The 17,947-nt window shown below is 50.0% G+C and overlaps 8 protein-coding genes and 3 non-coding genes across 11 annotated transcripts; 6 read left to right on the top strand and 5 right to left on the bottom strand.

Annotated features, from left to right (window-relative positions):
- Window positions 1-47: 47 nt before the first annotated feature.
- Window positions 48-1,083, top strand: An16g06130 (uncharacterized protein; the record flags this gene model as incomplete). The annotated part of the gene is made up of 4 exons (XM_059745201.1): window positions 48-157; window positions 240-294; window positions 730-796; window positions 842-1,083. 4 exons carry the CDS (start codon window positions 48-50, stop codon window positions 1,081-1,083), a joined length of 474 nt encoding a protein of 157 aa, XP_059604849.1.
- A 725-nt stretch (window positions 1,084-1,808) lies between these two features.
- An16g06120 (uncharacterized protein) lies at window positions 1,809-3,603 on the top strand (the record flags this gene model as incomplete). Its single annotated transcript, XM_059745200.1, has 5 exons — window positions 1,809-1,886; window positions 1,942-1,979; window positions 2,015-2,067; window positions 2,114-2,842; window positions 2,897-3,603. The coding sequence occupies 5 exons, from the start codon at window positions 1,809-1,811 to the stop codon at window positions 3,601-3,603; spliced, it is 1,605 nt and encodes a 534-aa protein (XP_059604848.1).
- A 1,798-nt stretch (window positions 3,604-5,401) lies between these two features.
- On the top strand, window positions 5,402-5,474 carry tRNA-Lys (CTT). Its single transcript has one exon. It is a non-coding gene; the product is annotated as a tRNA-Lys (tRNA).
- A 1,015-nt stretch (window positions 5,475-6,489) lies between these two features.
- Window positions 6,490-7,414, top strand: An16g06100 (uncharacterized protein; the record flags this gene model as incomplete). The annotated part of the gene is made up of 5 exons (XM_001397879.1): window positions 6,490-6,563; window positions 6,652-6,805; window positions 6,869-6,979; window positions 7,041-7,232; window positions 7,328-7,414. The coding sequence occupies 5 exons, from the start codon at window positions 6,490-6,492 to the stop codon at window positions 7,412-7,414; spliced, it is 618 nt and encodes a 205-aa protein (XP_001397916.1).
- Window positions 7,415-7,656: 242 nt separating this feature from the next.
- Window positions 7,657-9,649, bottom strand: An16g06090 (uncharacterized protein; the record flags this gene model as incomplete). The annotated part of the gene is made up of 6 exons (XM_059745198.1): window positions 7,657-7,907; window positions 7,971-8,523; window positions 8,585-8,982; window positions 9,042-9,124; window positions 9,181-9,265; window positions 9,472-9,649. 6 exons carry the CDS (start codon window positions 9,647-9,649, stop codon window positions 7,657-7,659), a joined length of 1,548 nt encoding a protein of 515 aa, XP_059604847.1.
- Window positions 9,650-10,190: 541 nt separating this feature from the next.
- Window positions 10,191-11,760, bottom strand: An16g06080 (hypothetical protein; the record flags this gene model as incomplete). Its single annotated transcript, XM_059745197.1, has 5 exons — window positions 10,191-10,216; window positions 10,484-10,861; window positions 10,949-11,060; window positions 11,121-11,552; window positions 11,602-11,760. 5 exons carry the CDS (start codon window positions 11,758-11,760, stop codon window positions 10,191-10,193), a joined length of 1,107 nt encoding a protein of 368 aa, XP_059604846.1.
- A 731-nt stretch (window positions 11,761-12,491) lies between these two features.
- On the top strand, window positions 12,492-13,493 carry An16g06070 (uncharacterized protein; the record flags this gene model as incomplete). Its single annotated transcript, XM_059745196.1, has 2 exons — window positions 12,492-13,153; window positions 13,238-13,493. The coding sequence occupies 2 exons, from the start codon at window positions 12,492-12,494 to the stop codon at window positions 13,491-13,493; spliced, it is 918 nt and encodes a 305-aa protein (XP_059604845.1).
- A 546-nt stretch (window positions 13,494-14,039) lies between these two features.
- tRNA-Leu (CAG) lies at window positions 14,040-14,150 on the bottom strand. The gene has a single exon. It is a non-coding gene; the product is annotated as a tRNA-Leu (tRNA).
- Window positions 14,151-15,061: 911 nt separating this feature from the next.
- tRNA-Leu (CAG) lies at window positions 15,062-15,173 on the top strand. The gene has a single exon. It is a non-coding gene; the product is annotated as a tRNA-Leu (tRNA).
- A 393-nt stretch (window positions 15,174-15,566) lies between these two features.
- On the bottom strand, window positions 15,567-16,155 carry An16g06040 (uncharacterized protein; the record flags this gene model as incomplete). The annotated part of the gene is made up of 3 exons (XM_059745195.1): window positions 15,567-15,624; window positions 15,678-15,774; window positions 16,080-16,155. The coding sequence occupies 3 exons, from the start codon at window positions 16,153-16,155 to the stop codon at window positions 15,567-15,569; spliced, it is 231 nt and encodes a 76-aa protein (XP_059604844.1).
- A 1,078-nt stretch (window positions 16,156-17,233) lies between these two features.
- On the bottom strand, window positions 17,234-17,946 carry An16g06030 (hypothetical protein [truncated ORF]; the record flags this gene model as incomplete). Its single annotated transcript, XM_059745194.1, has 2 exons — window positions 17,234-17,263; window positions 17,461-17,946. Coding segments are annotated over 2 exons (516 nt in total), but the record flags the coding sequence as incomplete, so codon positions are not given.
- Window position 17,947: the final 1 nt, after the last annotated feature.

Raw genomic sequence — 17,947 nt, 5'->3', positions numbered from 1 at the left:
TGCGCAGCACAGGATTATGATAGCAAAAATAGGGACGCACGAGTAAGATGCAAATCACCCAGGGTAAAGGGCGGTTTTATGTAGGCACACTGCATGATGAGCAACTCCCTGCGACTACCACAGACAGCCTTGCATTAGCCAACAGCAAACCAGCCAAGTCCGGCTCAGATCCTGGGATATATTAAGGATCAGATAGATCCCAAGGCCTGGCTTACGATAGGTTACAAGAGCATGAACAGGAGCTCATGCAGCCAATGTAAAACAGCAGTCAATGGGGCCAAATGGTGCGAACAGGTATGACTGGGAACTCCTGTCTCATTCACAGCCCGGTCAGCTGGGCCATACTAAACCAAGTTGGCACAGCTCGTTGGGGGCCATCTTCCATCTATATTCGGTTTCGAGCTGATCGATGCTTTCCCCAAAATGGATTAGGGTGAGTATAAGTCACGTGGTGCGTTATGAAAACCACGTGTTGAGCTGATTATCTCAGCAACCGCTTAGTAATATATGATTATACTTCACGTGATATAAATTCTGGAAGCGGACCGAGAAAAGAAGTGAAGGATCGGCGGGTCAAAATCTGGTGGATCTCGGATGATGTCTATTCCATCATATGGTTCTGCAGAACGATGAATCTGGGAGAACCCACTGCAATCCTGGCAGAGCATTAGGCGAGACTTGAAATTTTAATTGACTTTTCTCACCTACAAAATATGATGTAGATGGCAGGCATACACGGCGATCAAATGCACAGGCAAGCGCCCAATTCGCCACGAAGGAGGCGCAGGCATGACTCGTTAAGTTCGCCATATCGAACTTTCGTGGAAGACTGCTAATTCAGCCTTCGGGAGAAACTTTGATTCGGAGGTGGTTTCCGCATTGGTTGGCGGCGACAACAATGACTGTGTCCACCGTGCCGAGTGCACGTTCCTTTCCAAACCCATTCAGTCTCCTTGCAATCCCAAGTCGTTATCCATAACAGTACTATTTCAACTGACAATGTGCCCTGAATTCCTCCACTTTGAGCTTGATCCTATTCAGGGATCCGTCGTAGATGGGGGCGAAGTGAGAACGATTAGATAGACTTCTGTTTGCGAGGCACTGGATTTGTTCTTCGGGAATGAAACCGAGTAACCATGGCAGGATTTGACGCTTGCCCATCTCCCGAAGTGGGTCGGCAGGCAGCCATTTATCTAGACGGCCGTTTATTGATTGGACTGACCACCCTAAGGTTCTCGGCTAGTGCCGTTCTCATACGCATGCACTTACGTGATGTTCTCCTATACCAAGAAGCCCTATCCCATTCAGGCTTCGCTTCCACGAATACAGAGTTCGGGAATCCCGGTACGGAGTCAACACATTGAGATGGATAGTTGGAAATCTCGTCTCAGATGAGAGACTGCGTCGTGGCGAAAAGGCTTGACTTATATGTTCGGACCAAACTGGGTGGGGATTCAGCAATGACTCCTATCTATACTGGCGATGGCTGCGTGGGGTATTCGCGGACCTCTGACGCGTCACCACCTATTCATGGAATCAAGGGGATGAAAGCATAGACGGATTTCTTGGCCGTGAGAAGTTGGATCCAAGACTCCACAGCTGCGGCAGCATTTCTACAAAAGCCCTCTTAATCGCGAAGGGGGGATGAAGTCGTACCAAACTCCCACTCTCGTTAATAGTCAGGCATTGGTAGACCCAAGCTCAACTTTTACTGCCCATTAGACTTTCTTTCGTTTTACAATTTTTTGTTTATATACCAGTACTCTCGTTTGTTTTCGCCAATTGTTTGATCTACAAAGCATATCATTATGAGACTTCTCCATCTGGCTGCTGGTGCAGCCCTTTTCGCCAGCTCGGCGCTCGCCGTCGACCCCATCGAAATCAAGGTATGATTCCTTCTAATGCCCTTCTTCTAGCATTTGTAATGCTCATTCCATCTAGGGTTCCAAGTTCTTCTACTCCAGCAATGACACTCAATTGTAAGTTTTCATCTAATATGCTTCCACCGTATGAGATCAAGTTCTAACATGGTTCCAGCTTCCTCCGCGGTGTGGCGTATCAGAGTCGGTAGTTTCCTCCTGGTATATCGTTCAAAACTAATTCTCCAAAACAGAGAGCACCACTGCCGACCCCTTGAGTTCCAAGACCACCTGCGAGCGCGACATCCCCTACATGAAGGAGTTGCGCACCAACGTCATTCGTACCTACGACATTGACCCTACAGCTGATCACGATGATTGCATGCAGCTTCTCGCCGACGCTGGCATCTACGTTATTGCTGATCTCTCCAACACGAGCGTCGCCATCGACCGCAGTGATCCTGCCTGGCAGCTCACCCTGTACAACCGCTACACCAGTGTCATTGACGCCATGGCCGGTTACAACAACACTCTCGGCTTCTTTGCTGGCAATGAAATTGCCAACAGTGTTGGAACCACTGACGCCATGCCCTACGTCAAGGCTGCCATCCGTGATATGAAAACCTACATCAGCAACAAGGGATACCGTACCATTGGTGTGGGATACGCCACCGCTGATGTTTCCTCCATCCGTGCTGACCTGGCCGACTACATTAACTGCCAGTCGGAGTCTGTCGGTATTGATTTCTTCGGTTACAACATCTACTCCTGGTGCGGTGACTCAACCTACGCGGAATCGGGATACAAGTCTCGTACCGAAGAGTTTGCCAACTACTCCGTCCCTGTCTTCTTCTCCGAGTACGGTTGCAACAGTGTCACTCCTCGTACATTCACTGAAGTTGCGGCTCTCTACGGCGATACGATGTCCCAGGTCTGGTCTGGTGGTATTGTCTACGAGTACTTCCAAGACACCAACGACTATGGTTAGTCCCCTCTATTCTTCGCTACTTCAGCAGAAACATTCTAACCATTTACAGGCCTGGTCTCCGTCATCGACAGTACCAGCGTCAGCACCATGACCGACTTCAGCTACTACTCCAAGGAAATCGCCAGCGCCACCCCCAGCAGCACCAACAAGGCCTCCTACACCCCCACCAACACCGCCCTCCGCAGCTGCCCTACTGAGAACTCCTCCTGGAAGGCCAAGGCCTCTCCCCTTCCCCCCACCCCGGACTCTGATCTCTGTGAATGCATGGTCGACGCCGCCACCTGCACCGTCAAGGACTCCCTCGACTCCGACGACATCGGTGACCTGATGGGCGAAGTCTGCGGTATGATGTCCTGCTCCGGTATCACCGGCAACGGCACCACCGGCAAGTACGGCGCCTACAGCATGTGCAACAGCAAGCAGCAGCTTGTCTTCGTCCTGAACGAGTACTACGAGAAGCAGAAGTCCGCCGGTAACGCTGCCTCTGCTTGCAGCTGGGGTGGCTCCGCTACCACCAAGTCTGCTACCTCCGCCACCGGTTCTTGCAAGACTTACATGTCCGAGGCTGGTACTGCCGGCACGGGTCTCGTTACTTCTGAGGCTACTGCCACTGCTGGATCGAGCGGTTCGACTGCCTCGTCTACTTCCGTCTCTAGCACTTCCGCTGGTGCCAAGGCCGTCCATGTCGGTTACTTCCAGCTCGCTGTTTACGTGGCCGTTGCTGTTGTTAGCGGTTTTGCTATGATTATGTTGTAGATGGACTGAACTAGAGAGCCCACTGTTTGTGTGGGGTCGTTAGATCGCTCCGGCATGTTCTTTTTCATCTGCTATTTTGTTTCTGTTTCCGCTCTTGTTGATCGAGTTTGTACTTGACAATTGGACAATATTCTCTTTATCCAGTATATATTGATCTTCTTATTACTCTGAATTCTTTTTTCCAGCTTAATCTTTATTGGACCCACTTTAGGCAAAATATTCTCATCACAGTGGGTTCAGTTTTTTTTAACACCATGGTTAAGCATTTATGCGTGTTTCTATAATTTCTCGCGCAGTGGAGGTCAATATATCGATGGTTTTACTTGGCGGTGTCCGTTGAGTTTGATTATGTGGAGCAGATGGGGAAGGTTGAAAGGGAGCCATGATGGTGGGTTTATGGGTTTATATATACCCGGGGGACCTTTTGTTGAAGGTTCTCCTGGGAGAGGTGCCATGTTCAATGTTTGCTAGGGGTGGCGATATGGGGTGGCCGAAATATGGTGGGAGGATGTTGCATGATGGAGGCAAGGGGGACAAGGTCGGTGAGATAGTGTCTGTCAGTATGCACAACTTAGGATCGATTGCAAGCATTACTGCGCATAAAATTGTTTATTTCACCCGGTTTGATACCATTTTCTCTGCCTTGCCTGGTCGTCTTCTCCCTCTTTATCCCAATCCCGCCTCGATTCCCAAGCTCCACCAACAAATCCATTCCCGTTCTATCTTCTGCACTAAAAAGACATCGAGGAATGCAGACACGATACAATAGACTGGTTAACTGCAATCGCATAGTGAAGGACCGTCGGTTGTCTCAACCTCCCCTGCGCAACTCGTGACCGCACAATCTGGCACAGTGAAGAAGATACACCGGAGAAGCTGCGAATTGTCACGCAATAACCCGTTTGCTTTGCTAGGTGTCGGTCCGTATGGCTGGCTAGTAGCTGGTAGCTTCTGTAGAACTGAGCTGAATACCAGGGCGGATGAGACGGTGGGCTTGAAGTGACGTTCAGACAATGACTATCGGTAGACAAGGGAGTCATCGCAGCATAAGTCTTTCTTGTCCACCTCGAGGTAAACCAGCGCACGCACGGGCATGGTGCAGCTTCCCCGCGGGACAAGCTGATTGGGTGTGCGCGCTGCAGTTTCTCCTGTTCGGCTGCAGGTTGGTGGGTTATGCATATAGTCAAATATAGAGGTCATGGTGAATAAAGGTGATGTAGACTGCAAGATTAGGTGCGATGCTCGCCAGTGGCTTCTATAGTATTGGGTCTATGTGCCGTAGCTAGCATTATAGATTCCGTGCAGGTTGGATGCAAGCTGTACCATGTACACAAAGGAATGCATGTTTGCTGAGACCTCTGCGGTCAGACATCCTGTGTGAGCTACTGGCTCCGATGGATTAGACCTTCGGTCCTTGGCTTTATCTCTGGAAAATCCGCTCTGCGACTACTATGGCAGTACTGGCGAGAATTAGGTATGGATGCGAGTTGATTAACTCAACTATGTCGACTTTACTGCCGCGCATAACCACCGGATCATAGCCGAAATATATACTCGCACAATGATACCCCAACCACAGTATCTCGAGCGATGAGGTCTTCGCTGGCGGCATAGTACTGCGTATCGATTAAAGCGTAACATTAAAGCGTATCAATATCACCTCATAGTATAATCTAAAGCGCTAGCTTCTAGGAACTAGATGGCGAGAGGTCGATGGAAGGTGAGAGTGTGAGATGGGCATAAGTTTGTTTAAAACAGTTTTATAAAGCAAAAAGAAAAAGCATCTTTCACCGAACTAGCCCGGCTAGCTCAATCGGTAGAGCGTGAGACTCTTAATCTCAAGGCTGCGGGTTCGAGCCCCGCGTTGGGCTTTCTTTTTCTTTTTTTTTTTTCTTTTTCTCTTCCGGCCCTCTTCTCAACGAACCTTTCAACTACATGATGTTTTTTTTAGGTGTTGGAAAGTAACACACCCGGGGCTGATAATTACAAAGCAATGGCACGGAAAAATGATCTCATAGTCGGGCTCTCATCGGCGTCGTTTTTTCTGTCCCTAATCTGCAGGCCATCGTCTACTCGTGTTCACAGCGCTCTTGATAAGCTTGCGGGTAAGCCCGCTGGTGCTCACCCCACCAGAGAACCTGGGACAGTTGCGGTAGAATATCGACGAGGGACAGACTATTGTTTCGTAGTCTAACAAACCCAATAGACAGACACCGAAGATGAAGTGGATTATCCTCACTGAAGGAACGACGTTGCAGCTATACTTGGCACGTCATCAATCGTACGGAATGATGTCAGTGTCAGTAAAAGAGGTTGCTGGATCAGCCTCGTGTTCTTCTGCATTTGCTTCCCAGAGACAGTGTCGGGGTTGAAGAGGGGGGAGATACCCAGAGACTCATGCATGTTTGAATCCACCTGTAGTCCACCTCGTATTCTACAGTAGCCGGATCAACCCCGCCAATACGAGCAGCTGTCTGAAACAAGGATATGGCCCGGAGTATCATGGTACCATCGTAATAACACGCACCTGAAGAAGCCCTCAGTGGACGAATTATAACGCAAAGCCTTCAATAACAAGCTTCAATATAGTGTAGCTATGACCTCCATCCACTATCCACAACCCTAAGTCATGTATATCCCTAACTCAGGATAGGCTCAAGATCCTCCAATTGACCGACCTGGCCGAGCCACGCATTCAGCAGCTGGAATTCGGCGATATAGTGGATCCCCGCGGGGTCGTTAACTGCGGGGTTGCCCTCATTTGTAAGCATCCACCCCTCAATCTACATCACCTATAATCGTACTCAGTCCACATCATATTAGCTGTCTCTGAGTTGGAATCGAAATACTCTGATTTGGGAAAGTTTGTTCAAATTATAAGTCAAAATGACCACCCAAACCTCGCAAACAGTCTACCACTACCTCGACATCGGCCGCCTAGGCCGCGGTGAAGTCGTCAGGTCAGCAGCCAGCATCCATCTCCCCAACCCCGCATCCGAAACCAGCAATATCCACTAACCACAGAGTATCTTATTTATATGGAAATAGGCTCTTCCTCAAAGACGCCGGTATCGAATTCACCGAAGTCCGCTACCCGTACGATGATACCTGGCCCCAGGTTAGCAAAAAGCTGCAGGAGCAGGGTATCAGTCGAACCGGGCTGGTTCCTGCGCTCGAGTACAAGGGGAAGATTCTGACGCAGGTGCGCATTCCCTTATACTCAACGAGTCCATTCTCCATGCACGACGACCTAATATGAATCCAGCACATCCCCATTCTCCGCTACCTATCGCGCGACCTCGGCCGCTACGACGGCGAGACTAACTGGGAGAAGTACATCGTTGATGTGGTGGCTGATATTTATATCGATTGGAGGGTTAGTATATCCTCTCCCCTCCTATCATCTCCTCTATTCATCAGTACTCACCATAATGTAGAGCGAATGGGTCTCCAATTTCATGCAAGCATCCGAGAAATACAAAAACGAGACCACGGCCAAGTACTACGATCTCGTAGGAAAGTATTACGCCGAAACGGAGGGTCCGTATCTTCTAGGCGATAAGGTCACGTATGCGGATTTTGCCGTCTATCAGAGTATGGATAATGATCGGAGGACGGGGACTATTGTGGTATGTTTTATTCCTTAGTTTCTTTCATATTTTAGGAAGAATGTGGTGCCTCGGGGTATTTGTGTCTTTGCTAACAGTTCTTGTTCTTGGGGTAGGCGGATCTTCCTGAGTCGCTGGCCAGGCTTAGGGATGCTTTTGAGAAGAGGGAGAATATTGCAGCGTATATTGAGGAGACGAAGTAGAGATGGTATTTTTCATAAAATCAATATGATTGTGAAGTGCTCCGTGGCGAGGCGGGAGGCTGGTTGTAATCTACGTCTATGGGATTACTTGTCCAGGTTGATGCGGCGTGATTGATGCGGACATGGACGCAGGGTCTGTTATCAAACCTACAAGGAATCCCCCCAAAGCTTTGAGAGCCGTCATATGTACTTACTGCAGCACTACTATAACATCACCATCTATCATAACTCATATCCACATCTCAATCCCGATTAATTTCCACCACCGGCCCCGTATACTCCTTCCGGGCCCAGATAACATAATACACCGTACTAATCAAACTAGTACCAACCGTGCCAACAACCGCCCAATTCATCGTACTAGCCGTCGGATTCATCTCATCGGGCCAAAAGCTAAAGAACACACCCACGGCAAGGTAAGCGATGGTAAAGGCATTCACTAAAACACCCAATATGCCACGCATTCGGAAGGGTCCCCATGCAAGAGGCGCGCCTGCCGTATTCACAACAGTATCCGCGGGTGTATCGGATGGTTCACGAATGCCGCCCGTAAGACGCTGCCACATTAGAAGGAAGGCCGAGATCAGGTAAGAAGAGTAGAGGGCGCTGACGCAGAGAGAGACGACGTCGTTTAGGACCGCTGCTGAGCCTAGGATGATCAGCGCGAGCAGGACGGCCGCGCTGGTTACGACGAGGATGGACCATTGGGGGACGGCTTGGGCGTTGACCTGGGAATGAATTAGCGGACTATTGTAAGATGGTGGGGATGGGAGATGTACCCTGCTGAGGACTTGCCAACCGGGGAGACCACGGTCTCGGGCGAATGACCATGCCATGCGAGATGATGATGCCAATGAGCCTACAGCAGTGGCGGTAACTAGAATTGGCACGATAGCTGACATGACGGTACATCCTCCAAGCGATTTAGTGGCTGAGCAGAAGATTTGCATGTAAGGGTACCCTGTGGGTGAGGCCAGGGCGGCAGTAGCGTCTGTCATGGTAAATAATGTGGACAGGATCATTCCAAAGCCCAGAGCTCCGTTGATTAGAACCGAAGTGAGGATGGATTGCGGGACAACGCGCTCTGCATCGTGGATTTCTTCGCTCATCTGCCCATTTGTATGTCAGTCAAGTAGGAAAGATTTCAGTCTGAAATTGCCGAATACTTACGTGGACAGCCGCATCCACACCAGTAAAAGCAAACATGTTACCAATCATACCGACCATGAAAGCTAGTCCCTGCGTTTGGAAACCGCCATCATTGGCAAACTGCCCAAAGACTTCGGAAGCTGGGTTGTGATCTCCCAGATAAACCAAGGGGATGATGATTCCGAAAAACCCAAACACGTGCAAGATCAGGACGAGCCCCTCGAATTTGGGCAACAAGGTGCTGGTAACAACATTGACGAACACAGCAAAAGCCACAATGGCCCAGAACAGAAGCATCGTTTGCCAGGGCTCTGGGGTATAGGACGAATGGTTAAGAACCACCAAGCCTAGAATCTGGGAAGCACTTAGATAGCAGGTTGACGCAAATGCTCCCAGCCAACCAATGACAATCAACCATCCTAGTATTAGCTATATCAGTATGGGTGAGCAGCGGAGAAACCTTGGTTAGTATACGGACCTGTGAGAAAGCTGAGGTACTTTTGGCACCACCGCGGGGACATCATCGATACCCAGTGATATTGTCCTCCGGAAGTAGGGGCCCTTCACATAATAGCATATTAGATTGAGGTGGCCAGACAACAGGCCGTTAGACTTACATCGAAACAAGTTCAGACAGAGTGAGAAACGTCGAAAAGGTACCCAGCCAGACGACCAGGAAACTGTAGACTGTTCCAGCCGGACCTCCACTATTGACACTGTCAGATCAAGATTTCTCTTCGTGTAGAGTCGATACATACTCTTCAAACGGTACCGTAAAAGTCCTGAGCATCAGTTAACAACGAAAACATCCACCATCATCTCGTCAGCTGGGAAACACGCACGACAAAATGCCCTCCCAGGATGCCAGAACTGTACAACTAAAACCCAATATAGACAAGAACCCAAACCGACGCTGTAAGCACTGGTAAGTCGCTGCGGGAACACAAGTTCAGGGTCATCGCGCACTTTCAAGATCTGTTTCTTGCCCACGCGGCCCAGTCCCTGCTCATCATTGACGTGAGACTGGCTGCTGTTGGCGGCCTTAGCATCCAAATTCCGGTCGCGCAACTCAATTGGCGGCCCCATTGTGGCGTTGACTTATTGGTGCAAATGCCCGAAGTCAACACTCTCGTCTGCGGGAGGAAGAAGCAAGAGCAGAAAGAGTAGGAAACCGCAAGCAAAGCTTGTTCCTTCGTTTAACTCCTCTCGTCTTCTAATCCCTGTCTTATTCGGTGAGGCTGCATATGCAGAATGAAGAAAAAGAAAAAGTAAAAAAAAAAAAAGTAGAGCGGAGACAAGGCTGCAACCAGACTAACAGGGGCTCGCCGAGAATTTCTTCGTGACTGAGACTGGTCAGTGTGTCTAAGGCTCTAAGCCCATAGAAAGACGGCACTTTTACTACCAGGGAAACTTGACGAGGGGCGGTAGAATGTCAAGCTGCAGAGCGCCACCGGATAGTTGGCATTGTTTGGGCCAATAACAAGGCCAATTTGGAACAAATACCACGCAATCCTGCTGGATCCTCGCACGGGTTGCATGCTTTTAGTGGCGGGTCCACCGTATGCGGTGCCTTACTAGGGAGAGTTAAAGCTTCCATTTCCCGGGATGCTAGGCTTCGTACCGCGGATTACGGGCCACCCTCCGCGTCCGAAACTAGAGGCTTTAGAGTCTTAGACAAGCAAACAGTAAATGAAGGCCCACAGTCCGGAAAAGCGCCGAGGCAACTTGAAAACCTTAAACAAGTGCCAGGTACTCTCAGCGAACAGGTGAGGATCACCCAACCTGCTGCTTCGTTTTCGCGATAACTTGAACCTGATTGTTGATTACTTCATCCAGTCGTAATGCATGTAAATAGTACCGTGTAAGACGGGCTCTAATGGCTAGTTGATTCATGTGGTCCATGACTGCCATTGGACTCACTGTCTGTCGGTCGATTCGTCGCAGCATCCGGGTTGTACTGCTCTTCTACGACCCATGTTCTAGTTTCTCGAATGATATGATCCTGACTGGAGTGGCTCATGGTATCGTCCCAATCCTGTTGTTCCCTCCCTGCAGAGATTGCGGTGCTGTTAGCCACACCAACGAGCCCGCTGAGCTCGTGTGCGGCAGCCTTTGCTTTGCTCACGCGAGCGTACTCCCCGCGTCCAGACGTCTCGCCTGGGAGGTGGTATAATCGGAGACCGGTGGACTGCAATCCATCCATGAACGGCTTCAGATGCGGAGCACACGCCATAACAATTGACAGACACTGTACCAACTGGACGCAGACGGCGGCCTTCCAAATAGCTAGCAAGGGATCTGAGGCGTGATTGTTTTGTTGGCGATATACAAGCTCAAGGATGATCGCAACGATGACCCTATAATCATGTAGGCATTAGTACCTACCCACGAACGTCGAACGGGAAGTCACCAGCGAGCATACAAGAAGCGAGTGAGAAAGCAGGCGGTGGCAACTATCTTCCTCGGAACCGCCATCTGAATTCGGAGTATGAGCATACTAGGTACTAGAATCAGGGCGCCTTCACTTAGAATGTTGAACGCCCCGAAAACCATCCACCATGCATCCTGGTGAAGTTAGTCTAAATTCTTCGCATTTGGTAAGTGTATAGTATTTTACACGATCGAAACACCTCTTCTGGTTCCATCTCCACGGCTGCGGAAGATCGCATTGAAAAGCTACGGCGAATTCCGCCGCTACAGCCCACGCGCTGATTATTGCAATGAGTACCCACTCAGCCTTGCGAGTGCGCTGCATGAGAAATGTCATGAACGCCAGGGAGCTCAGTTTCGAGAATGTCAAGCTTGCAACATATAGCATTTCAGCGGCATAAACAGCCTGCACTACGTCAGCGACAAATTCATCCGGAGAAAACGGATGGTGTACCTTCAGAGCTATGTCTATCCGCTCCTGTGAAGAAGCACTTTCTGCCTCTCCATAGCCATTGCGCGCGGCAATTGTAATGCATACTGTCTGTAGTACACTGAAGGCCTGTGGGGAAGTTAAAGCTTGCCACGCGATGAACCGCCTCGAGACTCACCATTGACACAGAGATCAGGTGATCATCCACCGTGAGATTTCTGGTGATGGCATATTTGATCCCCAGCCGTGCAGCCCCAGATAATGTCGAAATTACGGCGAAAAGCAAGGCTAGGATCCCAATGATAGGAGACCGATTGGTGTCAGTGACCGCAACCATGACTGCCACATCCGTTGCTGGCCTGCATCCCTCGAGTCCGGGACCAGAGAGAGCAGCCGGGCTGATAAAAGGGAACGAGGCATCGTAGCAGTAAGGCGACCTGAAGGATTTGTTCGATCATGTTTTATTTGAACTTTGTTAGAATATTTGCAATCTCAGCCCGTCGATCCTGACCTAAACGAAGGATCGGGGTGGAGGCGCCTAATTCCGCTAGGGCCGCAGTAGTCAGCCCACCAACTGACGCCGTCTCATGGTTTGCATGACGCCGTATTTTTTTTTTTTTTTTTTTTTTTTTTTTTTTTTTTTTTTTTTTTTTTTTTTTGCCTTGCGTGTCGCACTTTGATGATAGGGGCCAAATTGCTAGGGAGTAATGCACACAAATTGGAAGACATCCCTGAAATCGGAGGCTCATTCAAGCCGCCAACTTATTCCACACATGCTTACAGACTGTGTTGCCAACAGATGGACTTTCAAGGACCCCGGACTCTGCCCGGGGGCTTATCTAATTGACGCGACTTCGATATGACAGTCATCTAGTGCCGGTGGGGTTGTCTCACAGACTGGGGGGGGGGGGGGGGCCAGACGATGGGTTAACCTCGGGGAATCTCTCGGGTGTGGTGGTGGTGGTGTTAAGACGGGCTGCTTTGTCTGATCCTTCCCCCCTCCTACTTCTTTGCCCATTACCACAACAATTATTGCCTTAACAACCTTTCTGCATCGACCTCCCAAGTATGGTAGCAAGTACTGTCCAGGAGGGAACCGCTCCATTCCATTATGCTAGTCTTCCCCAGCCTGCCCAAACGTGGTACCGAGTCTATGGCGACATCAAGGCAGGCACACCATTAGTAGTCCTGCATGGCGGGCCGGGCTTTTGCCACAACTACATGCTGCCCCTGGCTGCACTGGCTTCCGGTCGTTCCGTGATTCTCTACGATCAGATTGGAAATGGATTGTCCTCCCACTATCTGGAGAAACGCGGCGATCAGGGGTTCTGGACTGTCGACCTATTCATCGCGGAGCTAGAAAACTTGCTCCGGCATCTCGGTATCGCTGGTCATTTTGATCTGCTGGGTCACTCCTGGGGCGGAATGATGGGGATGGATTTCGCCGCTCGTCAGCCCGCTGGACTGCGCCGTCTGATCCTATCAAACGCCCCGGCATCGGTCGCACTGTGGCTTGAATCGGTCAACCGACTCCGCGCTAGCCTACCCCAGGAGATCCAAGACACGCTGCAAAAATGTGAAGCAGAAGGGCGGCTCGATTCGAAGGATTATGAAAATGCAACGGTGGAGTTCTTATCCCGATTCTGTTGCCGGACACAGCCATGGCCTGAGGAGCTTATGCAAAGCCTCGTCTGGACCACGGAGAAGGATTCTACCGTCGCTTCTACCATGTATGTTGCACAATTGCCCGAATTTTTTCTCCGTCAACCATTATACTCTGTGTTTTCCACAATGCCACGTGCTAACGGCAGCAGGCTCGGTCGCTCCGAATTCTGGGTTGAGGGGTCTCTCAAGGATTGGAGCGCACTGGACCACATTCATCGGATCCAGGTGCCCACACTGGTGATCAATGGGAAGTATGATGAAGCTCAGGACAGCGCCGTGGAGCCGCTCTTCTGGGGTATTGATAAGGTGAAGTGGATCACCTTGTCGGAGGGTTCGCACTGCCCGCAGTTCGATGACCGCGAGAAGTACCTGCAGGTTGTTGACGAATTCTTGGGCCGCGCATAGTGTTGGGGATGTTCCTAGCAAAGTTCGCCTTATCGGTTTTAGCTTTGAGCAACAGGAGCTTGAAGAAAGTCCGTGCCATTAGTTTCAGTTGGGTGCAGGAAACGAACCGACTAGTATGAGATGGTTGATGTGCTAATGTGACCCGATTCATGACCATTGTCGGTGTTTGGCATCAATCTCCATGACTGGCTATTCAGTGTAAACGAATGCTCGTATACGGGCTTTTAATGCTTTCAAATTAGTGAGTGAGCGTATCGCCAGCAGGTAGAGAGACGATGCGGGGGAAATCTTTCGGCGGTCATGGGAAAGACTCTCTAGTCCCGCTCTACGATGTCGGCCTTGCTGCCTCGGCAGTACTTTCTGTACAGGGAAGGATAGCACTGCTGATCACGTCGGATTGTATGTGTACGTTCACCAAAAAGGAACAAGAAAAGAAAGTGTGGGCCCTTGGCCTCTGTTGTAGACATGCCATAAACTCCTTACTACTAGCGTTGCACGGTTAAGAGGATGTATTCTCTGTTGAATTCAAAGACATGAAAAAATGTATGACAAGAGTGGGATTCGAACCCACGCCCCTTTCGAGACTAGGAATGTTCGGAGAACATGTGCGATCAGGTGACCTGACCCTAGCGCCTTAGACCGCTCGGCCATCTTGCCGGTTGATGGAAATTAGTCAACAATAAGTGCTAGATGAGCAGCTGTAGGGTGAGTGAGAAAAACACGCCATGCGGTTGGCAGCGAAGGCTGGATAGACACTATTTCGACTAATAATCTTATTCGTTTGATGTCTCATTAGCTGAAAGCCTTTAACTTTCGTGCCTTAGTCTGAATTTGTCATTTAATATTCAATAACCCTGTCAGTGCTGGTGTTGGGATCAGGTGGCCGAATGGCCTTCACGTTAGTATATATACTATGGGTACTACTACTGGCAACTGTCGATCAACTCTATCCACACTGGAATCACTCACCCATTAGTATATGCACCACTGATCTTACAGGCAAGCCGGTCAATACCACGCAGCAGCCAAGGTCACCAGTAGTGCAGCCTGAAAAGAGCAAGAAAACCACAGTGACGCGTCTCTAGAGACCCTGCCAACCGCGTATATCAAACCCGCTTGCCAACCAGAAAGATGACACATACAACGATTCAACTGCGTTTCCGCATCAACAGGCTAATCCATAAATGTACAACATCGGTACAAGGACCTTACCAAAAGGATTGAGGTATGATAGCTCGACATCGCCTTCACTGTGCAGTGTTTACTTCTCCCAGCAGAGCCCACACCGCAAAATCAACACCGGAAGGTTCTACGTAGAGCGAACACGAGAACTCGGAGTTGGAAATCGACTAGAGAGCAATAGAATGACACCGAGTAAAGAAATCACACACTTTATACGGAGTATTGTCTTAGAAGAAGCAAAAAATAACTAGTAGACCATGTCGCACAATGCCCCACTGCATGGGGCTGTGGACCTCCCTCCACTGCACTGCGAAGTTGCTCGGTCGCATGCCTACTTTTAACTTCTGAGTTATGTATTACAAAGTCACTGCCTTCTTCAACAACTGGGCAAGATGGCCGAGCGGTCTAAGGCGCTAGGGTCAGGTCACCTGATCACACATGTTCTTCAGAACATTCCTAGTCTCGAAAGGGGCGTGGGTTCGAATCCCACTCTTGTCATAACTTTTTCTCTCCTCTCCATCCATATACTTTTTTCTCTTCTGACTCTCTCTACTACTACCCTTCCCATATCATCTATAGTTTAGCACTAGAAATTCTACAACGATCCTATATGACACTCTATGGCCATCTAGTTGGCCGTCCAGCCCCTACACAGTTTATGTTTACGTCGACGCTGCCCTTTCTTCTCGATAACTTCTCCTACATACACCTCATACAATGGGATAATCTTTCGATCCGAGAACCGATGTCTACGAGGGCTTACGAAGGGTGTTGCGGAGACCTTCAAGTACAAACTCTTCACACCTCATTAAATTGGTTGACTACGAGCACACTGACAGAGGTTGGCGGGGAACAGGGTATCATTTTATGATCACCTCCCCAACTATCTAATCACAAAAAGCCGGAACCCAAAGGTAACGGAGATACAAAATTGCCCGTCCAGCGAGCCCTAAAGCGGCAAGAAAGAGTCAAAGCAGCGTGAGAAAAAAGCATAGGAAATACATTGATGCCCACCCACCCAGCCCTTGACGAGGCGAGGAGAATGCAAGACCGAATACGGCCAAATATAGGAAACACAAAGATGCCCACCCACCCAGCCCTAAAAGAGGCGAGGAGAATGCAAGAAAAACAAAAGAAAATACAAAGATGCCCGCCCACCCAACCCTAAAAAGAAACAACCAGAACGCCAGCAAAGCATAAGAAATAATATAAAAACAACGATGCCCACCCACCCGACCCTGGAAGAGAAAACTAGAACGCCCATAACGCAGCTCTAGTTACAACAGACTCTCGACACATGCAAAGAAAGAAACGCCAGCAGAACATAAGAAAAAAAAACAAAGATGCCCGCCCACCCAACCCGGAAAAAGGAAAACAAAACGCCCACAACGCAGCTCTACTTACAACGGAGACTCAACACATGCAAAGAAAAGGCAAGAAGCAAGCAAGCTGGCGAGCAGGCAAGCCAGCAAGCAAGCATTATGTACAACAGAATCTGAACACATGCAAGGAAAGTAAACGCCAGCAAGCAACGCAGCTCTACCTACAAGTGATGTCTCAACACATGCAAAGAAAAGGCAAGAAGCAAGCAAGCTGGCGAGCAGGCAAGCCAGCAAGCAAGCATTATATACAACAGAATCTCAACACATGCAATGAAAAAGCGAGAAGCAAGCAAGCTGGCGAGCAGGCAAGCCAGCAAACAAGCACTATATACAACAGAATCTCAACACATGCAAGGAGAAGGGACGCCAGAAAGCAATGCAGCTATATATACAAGAGGTATCTCAACACATGCAAGGAAATGAACGCCAGCAAGTAATACAGCTTTAGTTACAGCAGAGACTCAACACATGCAAAGAAACAAACAACAAGCAGCGCAGCTCTATATACAATAGATATCTCAAAACAGGCAAAGGAAAGGAAAAGCAAGGCAGCTCTATATACACGAGTGTCTCGACACATGCAATGCAAAAGCAAGAAGCAAGCAAGATGGCGAGCAGGCAAGCCAGCAAGCAAGCATTATATACAACAGAACCTCAACACATGCAAAGAAAAATGAACGCCCAATGCCAATCGCCAATGACAAAGGAAAGACAAAGGAAAACCCCAACCATCGCCCCCCCCGGATCCCCCGACGAACAACCCCCACGAACCGTTTCCGACCCAGATTCCATCGATCGCCTCTGTCGCGCCCCCGGGATACCGTGGCCCTACCGACACCCCTTGCCCGCTGGCTAGCTGCTGTCATACTGACCGTGTATGTCGTCGCTCGGGCATCCCTTGAACCGCCGGCCAGATCGATACCCGGTAAGCGTGGTTGACATGCCTCACCAAGCTTTGCTGCCCACACAAAGCCCGGATCCGCTGCCAACCTTGAACGCTATCAGGTCGATTGCCTCAGACATTCTCGGTGGTGCCTCTGCTCAAACACCCGGGGTACCGGAAACTAGTGTCGCAGCGGGGTCGGAAATGCCGGCGGCTCGTAAGCACCCGAGGGTTAGCCGGTGCGAATCGATGACGGTGAATCTGTCGCCGGCTCGATCATTCGTGGGTGGCGTTCAATGTCGTCTCTCGCCCGGACCTGTGACCTGGCCATTAGCAGTAAAGGGCCCCGACTTGGCTCCAGCACAGCCAAGTCGGGGGCAATGGATAAACATACAAAAATAAAATATACAGGAAAACGAAAGTAATCAAGGAAAAGCCTGCAACAAGGAGAAAAGAAAAGGGGAAAAGACTACCAACAGCAGCGGTGGATATCTCGCGCTTTGATGATCCACCGACTTACGGTAACGACTGTGGTGACCTCGCTAAACTGGACACTCTTCACCGACTTACCCTTGCGAGCCGCAGACTTCGCAGCCGGAGCTGCTCCGTCCTTGGTGGACGCAAGGGCTGCATCGGATCGAGCCCTGGCCTCGCGGGATCGGTAATACGCCTCCCGCAACGCCTGAAGGCGAGACGGACGGCTATTACCAGAAGTAGTGGACGTGGTCCGAGGAGCCACAGGAGAAGGAATGGACGTGGTCCGAGGAGCCACAGGTAAACGAGTGGATGGGTGCTTTTCGTCGAACCTTTTCAGGAACGACGCACCCGGGGACAGGGAAGGGGGAGAGGGAATGGACGTGGCCTGAGCCACAGAAGGAGAGGACGTGGTCCGAGGAGCCACAGGAGAGCGAGGGGCAGGGGTGGGGATAGATGAACGAGTGGACGTGGCCTTGGGAGCCACAGAAGAACGAGGGGCAGGGACAGGAAGGGAAGAACGAGTGTAAGTT

Source organism: Aspergillus niger (assembly GCF_000002855.4).
Source record: "Aspergillus niger supercontig An16".
Lineage (NCBI taxonomy): Eukaryota > Fungi > Ascomycota > Eurotiomycetes > Eurotiales > Aspergillaceae > Aspergillus > Aspergillus niger.
The sequence above is the reverse complement of the archived record's forward strand: the minus strand, read 5'-3'. Positions and strand labels throughout refer to the sequence as shown.